The sequence below is a fragment of the Miscanthus floridulus genome, chromosome 10 (assembly GCF_019320115.1).
Source record: "Miscanthus floridulus cultivar M001 chromosome 10, ASM1932011v1, whole genome shotgun sequence".
Taxonomy (NCBI): domain Eukaryota; kingdom Viridiplantae; phylum Streptophyta; class Magnoliopsida; order Poales; family Poaceae; genus Miscanthus; species Miscanthus floridulus.
Window position 1 is genome coordinate 107123823 of NC_089589.1, and position 10735 is coordinate 107134557.

Here is a 10735-nt window from a genome sequence, read left to right on the forward strand (position 1 = left end):
CAACCTTGACATGTGATGGGTTTTTCTTGAGTGATTACAAAGCACGTGAAGCCGATATCTTCCTATAAAAATATATTACATATTTTCACACAAATAATTTCTAAGATAATATTATTCAAGCAATTGGTGATTTTCCACAACTAGGTGATAGATCTATGTGAAAAGAACATAAAAGTTTTATTTTACAATTTTTAGACTTGAGTTCGGTTTCATGATGATTTTACAGCTTTGCTGCTATTCACTCATTGTACATAACAAAAAGAATACGAAAGTAAAACAAAAGTTCAGGAAAATATGGCAATTCTGTAAACTATTTTAAAACTAACTCAGCCTTTCTTACATTTTCTCGTCTCTAACGCTTTTGCATTGGGAACCTATCATTCCTTCAAGACTAAGGCAAATGCATACGGCCGTGCCTCAGGCAGTAATTTTCACAGGAACTCGAAGGGTAGCCGGAGCAGATCGGTGCGAAACCACGCCCTTGGCATTTCGTGTGTGACCAAAGAAACACCGAAACGTTTCCTTTCCGATCCTCTGTCCGACAAACTCATTTGGAGCCCATTCTCCAGATTCGCCCGAGAAACGAAACCGTTGCAACCTGCCAAACGAGCCTTAAATATGTTCTTAAAACATTTGCAAGAAGGAAATGATCTAGAATAACATCCTAAGAAAGTCTACTAAAAGCGACCTCCATGCCACCGGAGACGAGGGCGCCGGCGGCGGCTCCGGCGAGGTAGGTGGGTCCTTCTCTGGATCTGAGCCCTCCTCCTCCTCTTCCTTCTCTGGATCTGAGGGCTCCTCCTCCTCCTCTAGATCTAAGCCCTCCTCCTCTGTATCTGAGGGACGCGGCGGTCGCTAGGGTTCTGGCGAGCTCAGGGTCCCTATTCCTCATCCCGTGTTGCAATGGGTGTTTTTTGATGTTGCAATAGATGATTTTCGAATGTTGCAATGGGATCTTTTCGGTCGTTACAATAGATGTTTTTGCGATGTTGCAGTACTACTGCTTGAGATGTTGCAGCACATAATTTTCGATGTTGCAGCACATAATTTTCAATGTTGCAGTACACATTGTTTCGATGTTGCAGTACATGTTTTTTCGATGTTGCAGTACATGTTTTTCGATGTTGCAGTACATGTTTTTCGATGTTGCAGTACATGCTTTTTGTTGTTGCAGTAGCTATTTTTTCCATGTTGCAGTGCATGTTTTTCAATATTGCACTACATATTTTTTGATGTTACAGTATTTTACAACCCGATGTTGCACTATATAGTTTTTCCACGTATTTTTGCAATGTTGCAATTGAAGTATTACATACTCTTTTTGGGACAGGGGCGCGGTGGGGGAATAGGGGGCGTTGGGGACTCGGGACAGGAGCATGTTGGGGAGCGGAGGAAGGGTGGGTTCCGATTTCTATTCTGTTCTGTGCGAGGGGCGAGCGTGATTCCGTGCGGGGGGTGGGGCGCGGTACGAAGGGCCCGGCGTCCGGACGCGTCTCGCGCGCCGGACGTCCAGGTGCTAAGATTACCGTAATGCAAAATGGGCCGCGTACTGGCAGCGCATGGGCCTAAACCCACCAGAGGGAGGCTACTGAAAAAAAAAGCTTGGAGAAGAAGCCCATGCTCAGCTAGGTTGTTTCAGTTGCATCTACATTTTTATTTTTAGTTTGGTTTTGTTTCTTTGTTTAAATAATATATAATAACAATGAATACGGTGAAAATAACAAAAAAAACATTTTCCTTGTGTATCATGAATGTTTAATTTCTCGATCTTTGGGATGATGAATACTTGCTCTGTTTATGTTTTTAAAGTGCCTAGTATAGTAGTATGCAGCTTCACATTCTTCTAGGTACGAATTATTTGGCTCATATAAATTCATCTTAAACCTGAAACTTTGTGGGATGCAAATGATGTAACTAAGTTTAAGTCATTGTGAGATATGATATAGCATGATATGAGCTCCTATAATCTTGTTCCAAGTGAGGCATGAATTTCCGGAGTTATTTGTTTTGAAAAAGAACAAAAATGAAAAGTTCTACGATGGTGAGCAAATTCCTACCAAAATCATACATGATCTTGCATGAAAAGCTTTCTAGGTATGTTGCTTGTACTTGTATTGAGTTTTGTACGACCCATACGAAAAAGACTATTATAGATAGTGTATTTACAGTTTATGTCCAACATGAGATCAAATTGAATTCAGTGTATTCTCTCAAATAAGCAAACCAATGGCGGCATTATAAATATCAAATTTATGCTTAGATCTTCATGATCTATGCATCAATTAAATAGCTTGTTATAGATATTGTCCGTTGCTTGTTATACGGTCTATGTCAGAGATGGCATGTGCTTGCAAACGGCGGCTGTCTAAACTTGCCGCAGGAGAGAGAGAAAAGACGAGGGGAAGGAGGAAGATCTGGTCAATATATCAACCTGATTGGAGCCATTTGAACGTCGAAGCCAAGCCAAATACCTGGTGCAATTTGCCCATCTGTACAGATGCAAAACTATGCTTCATTTCTTTCCAACCGGATCCATTTTGTTATTGCAGATCAAAACCAGTTGCTCAGCAAAGAATTTCTTTGAGGCAGAACCCTGCGCGTCTAAGTCTGATAAAAGTATAAAACACACTCCAATTATGCGTCAAGCACATTACCAATCAGGATGGTTACTCAGGTCAGGAAGATGTAAATCATGGAAAGATGAATATGCATCCACCGCCACTACTCACATCAGACTATCAGAGATCACTTCACCCCTGCATCAGAGATACTAAGCATAACTGGCATTCCAGGTGACTGAACGCACTCACTGCACTTTCACAACCAAAAAAATTATAAAGAGAACCATTATTTGCACTGCACTAATCACGAAGCCAATTCCTCAACAAAAAACTTCTGGAACTTGAACGCTGCGTCATGAACACAAACACTCGAATTATACTGTCTATATGGATTCATAACTCATCTGTTAACATACACAGCTCTAGCAGGATCAGGTAGTCCTAATCTAAATCCAACTCCTTTCTGCTCTTTACAGTGGCATTCTGCTTCGACTCTGGGTCTAGAATGTCCAAGTCCCATGCCGTGGCCAGGTAACCGTAGAGGACCCATGTCCGCTCTCCCTGGCCGTCCACCTTGACCAGCATGGGGTTGTTATTGCCCCCGTCACTGGTGGGGACGATGCTCCGGATGCGAGCCCAAGCCGCTCGCCCGTGGCCTTGGCGCTCGAACAACTCAACGAGCCGTGACGCATTGTTCAGACCATCAAGGCTGGCGGGAAACTTAGCTTGCATGGACCTCTGCCCGTCCTTCCCAGGGAGTGGCTGCACATCGACACCGGCAAAGCCCATTTCTGGAAAGTTGGCGAACATGTCAGTTTCCGATTGATGTCTATGAGAACACAAAATATCTATAAGATATGCACAGGGTAGGCATGAATTATTGCCCACCCAAATTCCTAGCCCTTTAGATGTATCGGCATCCCATGGACTATTAAAACATCACAGGCACATACGGCGTGTTTGGATGCAGCCCTGGGCTGGGAGCCCCCGCCAGGCATGCGCATCTGACCCCAGGCACTCAATCGAACGCATAACACCTGGGAGCAATGCCTGGCAGAGGCAGCTTTCCCACAATGCCATCCACATAGGCCCATATAGTGGGGAAACATTACTTATCACTAGCGCAGCTAAACAGTTAACACATAGTTAACTATAATATGGAAGAAGAAAAGATTCGCTAGTTTATCAAGTTCCTGCACTAGGTGTAATGATGCAAAAAGGCCTTCTAGTCCCAAGCAAGTTGGGTCCTAAGGCTATAAATGAAACCCAACAAGAACCACCCCAAAAAAGCAGATAAATAAATAAATAAAGTGAAAAAGCCATTGGTGATAATAATAGTAAAAGGAGAACCATAGCCTCCAAATTCAAAGAAAATTCATGTATATATTTTAGCAGATAGCCTCCAAGGCACCAGCCAGATCATCCTCTGCTACACAAAATAGGAAGCTAGGGGACACTGGCTACATTTATATTATATATAGATAGAATTCTTATGGCAGGTCCAACAAACTATGTAAATTTAACAAACCGAAATACTGAGGAATTCAACTGTCAGCCAATACAGTTTTCAACGTTTCTTTTCATTTCTATCTAATGCTTCTGAAAGACAGGCATCTTTAAAGAAACTAAATAACAAGTTTTGGTCAAACCAAATGATTTTCCCCCAACTTATCCGTCCAAAAGAATGAAGGGCGGGCCTGGTGCAAGCGGTAGAGTCTTACCGCCTGTGACCGGAAGGTCCCGGGTTCGAGTCGCGGTCTCCTCGCATTGCACAGGCGAGGGTAAGGCTTGCCACTAACACCCTTCCCTAGACCCCGCACAGAGCGGGAGCTCTCTGCACTAGGTACGCCCTTTTTTTTATCCGTCCAAAAGAATAAAGAGAAGGCAAAACATCAAAAGTTCTGATGATTAATAGAGTAATCAATCAGAAGTTCAGAACTACCAAGATCACAGTGACATAGCAAGCATTGAAGAAGTACCTCTCAGCTTGCTCTCCATATCTTTATCACTCATGCCATCCTTTTGTCCATCGTGCTTTGACTTGTATGTATTCTCAATTACAACTGTTGGTGGCCATAAGATAAGGTCTCCTTGATTGGCTTCAGCGTCGATAGTTGATAATGCTTGGTAAGCGGTTTTCTGAACAGGGGCTACGGAGTAATTCCAACCCATAAGAACACATAAAGCTTTGTGAAACCCTAGGTGATCAGCACGATGCTCCTGATTCTTTGCATAGTATGCATGATTGAGGAGCGCATGCAAATCTACAGAATCCCTGTAATCAAACCATGCATACAATTGGCTTCAAATGAAAATTATGCATAAAACATTGTCTTCAGACAATAATCCATGCCACTCTTAGAAAAAACATGGTTTTAAAACTGATTTTGTGTGAACTAAATGGCTCGTAAAATAAATCACAAAAGTACAATTAGTAGGGAAAAAATTTTGAAACATAAGAACAAAAAGGATCAACACACATCCATAATAATTGTTCAAAAACAAAAAATGGAATTCAACCAAACTACCCAAGTAGCAAAAATAAGCTTGCTTTGCAGCACAACATAGTTCCAGGCAGTAATGACAAAGCAAGAAAACAAAACCAAGCATGAATGCATTCATGGAAAGAACACCACAAATGTGCAACATGTAAGTTTGCATATTAAGAAAAGGCTTTGTTGTTGTTGTTGTTGTTGTTGTTGTAAGTTTGTATATTAAGTCCACAAAGGCCAAGATATGTTGTATGGTTATCTCTTCATAATGAAGTAATTTCATGACAAAAAGGTACCACAGAAGCTAAAAGGCAAGTTTTATAGGACGACGATTAAACCTGCTATGTTGTATGGTGCAGAATGTTGGCCTACGAAAAGACAACAAGTTCAACAGATAAGTGCCGTGGAAATACGTATGTTGCGTTGGATTTGCGATCATACAAGAAGGGACCGAGTTCGGAACGATGATATACGTGATAGATTAGGGATAGCACCAATTGAAGAAAAGCTTGTCCAACACTGGTTGAGATGGTTTGGACATGTCCAACGGAGACCTCCAGAGGCACCGGTGCGTAGTGGAATCCTTAAGCCAGGATAGTAACGTGAAGAGAGACAGAGGAAGACCGAAGTTGACTTGGGTAGAGGCAATAAAAGAAGACTTGAAAGGATGGAATATACCCAAATACTTAGCCTTAGATAGGAGTGCTTGGAAAACAGCTATTCACGTGCCTGAACCTTGATTGCTTCTGCTGGGTTTCAACTCTAGCCTACCCCAACTTGTTTGGGACTTAAAGGCTTTGTTGTTGTTGTTGTTGTTGTTGTAATGAAGTAATTTCATATAAAGTGGTTTGAAACCAGTGAAACTCTTGTGGAAATTCTCCAATCTAAACATGCCTCACATCAAAGTATGCACTGTGTTTCTCTTATTTTGCTGGATTATTTGCTCCAAAACTGATTTCTATTCGCAATGTCAAAAATAATTAAACAATGTTTACGGCTTTTCAGGCACACACCGTTCCAGAATAAAAAATGGGGTAGTATGATACTGTTCAAGTCTTCAAGAGAGTATGGTCCTGGGAAAAGTGATTGTGTTGTGTTTCACACTGAATTAAAACAAAAACTCTGCTATTTTGGAGTTAAGCGGGATTCTTCGTATGTTTATTTGTTCAAGTAAAGAGCATCTTAATTCTCTTTAGTACCATAGCTAAACCACTTGAATTAGTTTAGGGTCCCCTAAAGCTTTAAATTTTATAGTACTATGAAAAACCTCCTTTGATAACGGACAATGGCCAGTCAGTCGTTTTCATCAGCACATGGAGCAATTGACTGGCATACACAGTAGGGCAAAAGATTCCATACTTCTAACAAATATATGACTATTACCAACATTATGACACAGAAATGAGTTGGTACTTGCCTACTTGGATAATCCCGTACTTACCAAGTTCCTGGGTCGATTGGGTCGTGGAACGGTGATTGATTTAGTAAGGAACGTGGTATGCTCTTTGAGAAAGATTTCTCCACTACGGTCTGCTGCATTCCAGAACAAGAACAATGTTCCCGGGATGAGGAACGCGGCAGCGTCCCGTAACAGGTTCCCAGTGATGGATAATCCGCAATATCGCTAGTATGTGCGCAAACCGCAAAAATAATCCTGTGTGTCCATGTTCAAGTAGTGTATATGTTCTATGTCATTGCTATCAGTGCTACCTAGATTTCAGTTTGTAAAAGAGATTAATGGGCAGATCATATGAGGCATTGACTGCATTAATTAGGGATCATGGGCACATGTACAACCCTGTATGAGAAAACAATGAGGGCTAGTGTAGCCGCATCGACCAACTACCTGTCTTATTTTGGTACTTGTGTGTATCCACCAAAGAGAAAGCTAGCATGTATTTGTGATAAACACTCAAGAAAGAGGGAGTGATTTCAAACAGTATGGCTACAGGGAATTATTTTTATTACAGAATGAAAAGTTAACAGTCCAAATAAAACTTAGTGCATGAAATGCAAAACTAGCCACTTTTAAGCCTTAGGCTGCACAGTTAGCAAATAATAGGAGGTAGAAATGATCCTGGTAAGAACTGCAGATTCTGTGTTGAAGTGAGCTCAAATACTATTTAACTGTTTGAAGGCTTGATCATCTCAACATCCTTATATTTGTTGTGGCAGACTTGAATGAGGTGTATGGCTCGTGGAAGTAACTCATCCTATATGGGATAGTCCTTCATGGGATCAGCCCATGATTTTGAGTAGAGATCATTCCTTTACTTCCACTAGAATGTGCCTAATGATTTAGTCCATGTCATTCCTCAAACTAAACAAGACGCCTAGGTTCATAATCAATGGATTGTCACTATCCCATTGTTCAAACCAACACTATATGAAATAAATATCTTAAAACGTCATACTAATAGTAATACTTCCAACAATCATTGACTTAACACAAGGAAATGTTGAAAAAACCCAGGTATTCCAGAGCTTCGGGCTTTCTCAATTCGAAAGTCTAGTATGCTATAATGCTGGTATATTAATTTCATATTTAGAAGTCAACCAACATGACATTACATGTTCACTATTAGAGAGAAGAATCGGACTAAAAAAATCACTGGAAAATGTTTTCAAAGATATTTCAGATAGAGATCAAATCCAAACATAAGGATCCCAAGAAAAATGGCCAGACTTAACTGCTAATCCAACGTACAGTCATTTGTCCCAAGCAAGTTGGGGCAGGCTAGAGCTGAAGCTGACAAAACAAGAGCCAAAACGAAGCCAGGTGAAGGAGAAGAGTTGTTGTAGGCTTGGTGAAATCATCAAGAAACAAGAGTAGGTGCTATCTGACAAGACTCTAGGACAGTTGCTATTGTATATATAATATTGAACAACTGAGCTCAGTTAATGAATAAACACACGAATAGTTCCATTGTGTTGAACATCATCTGATACAAAACCAATTCCCATTTGGGAAAGAAAAGGAAAACAAAGAAAACAGGTAGAGGAAGGCCAGTTAACAAAATCCTGCAGAGGGCACAGGCAGACAAAGGGTACGGCCATATATTTCTCAAAAAGCCAAAAAAAATATCCTGGTATGAGTTTTAACTGTTTGAAGAAGCATGGACTGCATAAACTATTTAGTGGAAGTTTCACCCTGTAGTAGACCTATCACATCAAATATGATACTGTAACAATTAGGAATCCTACTAGCAAAGGCTAGCAAAGGTCTGCTTAATTTAAATTAAATTTTAATTGACTCTCTACCTATGTTTCTTCCATCTATTGGTTGCTTGTTTTAAATTCACTTTTAATTGACTCTCGACCTAAGTATCTTCCATTTATTGTACTATGGAACACGAGAAGCGCCAACTGTAATAATTTCATTTATAACAAACTTTACATGTAAATGGGGAATGGTCAAATAGAGTAGCAAACCTAGGGGAAAGATGGACAAAAGACCAAATGTAGCAGAAATAAAGAGGTTCATTTATAATAAACTTTACATGTAAATGAGGAATGGTCAAATAGTGTAGCAACCTGAGGAATGGTCAAATAGAGTAGCAACCTAGGGGAAAGATAGGCAAAAGACCAAATGTAGCCGAAATAAAGAGAATCTGTGGACGTGTCATGCCAGAAATAAAGAGAAACTGTGGATGTGTCATGCCATGGTAAATCCAAAGGTCAAAAATGACAACAGTCTTTTGAACTGTAAAGAGCATCTAACACTAATCATTAATAAAGGGGGGCGTACCCAGTGCAGAGAGCTCCCGCTCTGTGCGGGGTCTAGGGAAGGGTGTCAGTGACAAGCCTTACCCTCACCTGTGCAATGCGAGGAGACCGTGACTCGAACCCAGGACCTTCCGGACATAGGCGGTAAGACTCTACCGCTTGCACTAGGCCCGCCCTTCTAATCGTTAATACAAACATTTTTTAAAATAAATCAGCATTTACAACTATCAGTATAGGATATACAGACATGCATGGTTTCAAAGGCGACTAGGCAAGTGCTGGGTCCACCTGGATGCCTAGGCGACTAGGCACCACTGTTTTCCAAAACGAGCTGGGTATGCCTTGCCTAGATGCCTAGGTGACGCCTTTCAAACAGGGCAGACATGTTGCGTAATTCTGAGAGGTTTTCGCTTTCAACTAAATAGCCAAAGAGCATTCTTCGGTGGGTGGGGGGCAAAATTAAGTTCATCAAACATTGTTATACTTTGTACCATGCTAGGCACGTACATCAAGTCTGAACATTTTAATTTTCTTGATTGTACACTCAATACGCACATCCAAACATAAGACCAAACCAACAGGGCTTTCAGATTTTTCAGCATACCTTTGACATACAGGGCATTTCAGCTGGGAAAGCTTCCCATTGGCCTGGTAATTCTTCTTATCTGCTTCATTCACATTCATCAGCTTCACCATCTTAAGAAAGGCGGTCTTCAGCACCTTCGGGTCCACCCCCGTCTCCTCCACCTTCACCTGCTTCTCCACCTTCACCTGCTTCGCCGCACGCGCCTCAGACTTCTGCTGCAGCTTGCGTCCGGAGGACTCCCCGGGCACACCACCATTGGCCTGATCCTCCCACTTCCGCTTCGGGACAGGCACCGGAAGCAGCCCGGCAGCGGGCAGGAGTGCGGGCATGGGTGGCGGAGGAGCCCACCGCTCGAGGGGCGGGAGCAGGAGGGGCAGCAGGGGTGGGGGCGGCGGCGGGGGCGCCAAGAGGTGCGCGGGTATCGGCGGCGGCGGCTGGCGGAGCTGCGGCGGCGGCTCGTGCGGGAGGGCAAAGTAGGTGCGCACAGTGCCGTCGGAGAGCGCGACGGTGCGGCGGTCGAGGTCCTCCAGCCCGTACGGCGGCGGCGGCGGGATGGCGGCCATCACCGCCTCCACCGCGGCCACGGTGAGCAGCGGCCGCGACGGGGGCGGGGGCGGCAGCAGAGGCGACGCGCCGGGCGGAGGGTGCTGCTGCGGGTGAGGGTGCGGGTGCGGCGCGGGGATCAGAGGCGAGCGGCTGGCCTCCCCGTTGACGCTCGGGGTAGGCTCTGGGGCCGCGGCCGCGGCGGCAGCGCTGCCGCCGGCACCGGCAGCGGCGGCGGCGGCGTTGCCCGGGTTGGTGCGCTTGTTGCGGTTGGGGTCGGCGGCGGACGACGAGGAGGACGACGCCCTGGAGGCAGCGGCCTGCGCCGCGGTGGGCGCCGCGGGCGGAGGCATCGGCGTGGGCTTGGCCTGCGGATTGGCCGCGGCCATCATGCCGGAGGATTTTCTAGGGTTTTGTCGGGATTGGAAGTCGATTTGGGGGAAGGAAAAGGCGACTGGCTAAATGCGATATGAGATAGGTGAAGATTGACTTCGACGAGTGGGACCAGGTGTCATAGACACGTGAACGGAACAACTGGACTCGGAGCAAGGGTGACATGACGCCACGTTTGGTCCAAGTTTCCTTGCGTAGCCTCGCTTGGCAAGGCGGAACCTTGCTAGCGCAGGTGAGCCAAACCTTCTCGTCTAACATAGTAAGAAAATCCAAACATATTTTTTGTTTTAACTTCTAGCCTAGCAAGATGAGGCAAGGCATTCAAATGTGCTGAAAATTGACGTGCGTGTAATACACGACACATGAGGGCATAACGTAACGCGCAAACGGAAGCGGCATGGCTTCGCAGTTGACACTAGTCGCTTTGAGTCCGT

General features: G+C 43.9%; 1 protein-coding gene across 2 annotated transcripts; it reads right to left on the reverse strand.

The window, feature by feature from the left end:
• Positions 1–2815: 2815 nt before the first annotated feature.
• LOC136486936 (formin-like protein 16) lies at positions 2816–10346 on the reverse strand. 2 transcript variants are annotated; one of them, XM_066484023.1, is made up of 3 exons: positions 9384–10346; positions 4541–4836; positions 2816–3352 (listed from the first exon to the last, which is right to left on the reverse strand). In XM_066484023.1, exons 1-3 carry the CDS (start codon positions 10298–10300, stop codon positions 3003–3005), a joined length of 1563 nt encoding a protein of 520 aa, XP_066340120.1. In that variant the 5' UTR covers positions 10301–10346; the 3' UTR covers positions 2816–3002. The 2 variants fall into 2 exon arrangements, with proteins under 2 accessions (XP_066340120.1, XP_066340121.1); XM_066484024.1 differs by lacking the exon at positions 2816–3352 and adding an exon at positions 4283–4411.
• Between the last annotated feature and the right edge of the window lie 389 nt (positions 10347–10735).

Bases quoted from the DNA above. Each gene is read 5' to 3' on its own strand.
- LOC136486936 (XM_066484023.1), bottom strand. From the start codon at position 10,300: ATGATGGCCGCGGCCAATCCGCAGGCCAAGCCCACGCCGATGCCTCCG. The intron at 4,837-9,383 runs GTATGCTGAAAA...GTTTGATTACAG, and splicing joins AAATGCCCTGTATGTCAAAG to GGATTCTGTAGATTTGCATG. The intron at 3,353-4,540 runs GTACTTCTTCAA...CCAACTTTCCAG, and splicing joins TATGGAGAGCAAGCTGAGAG to AAATGGGCTTTGCCGGTGTC.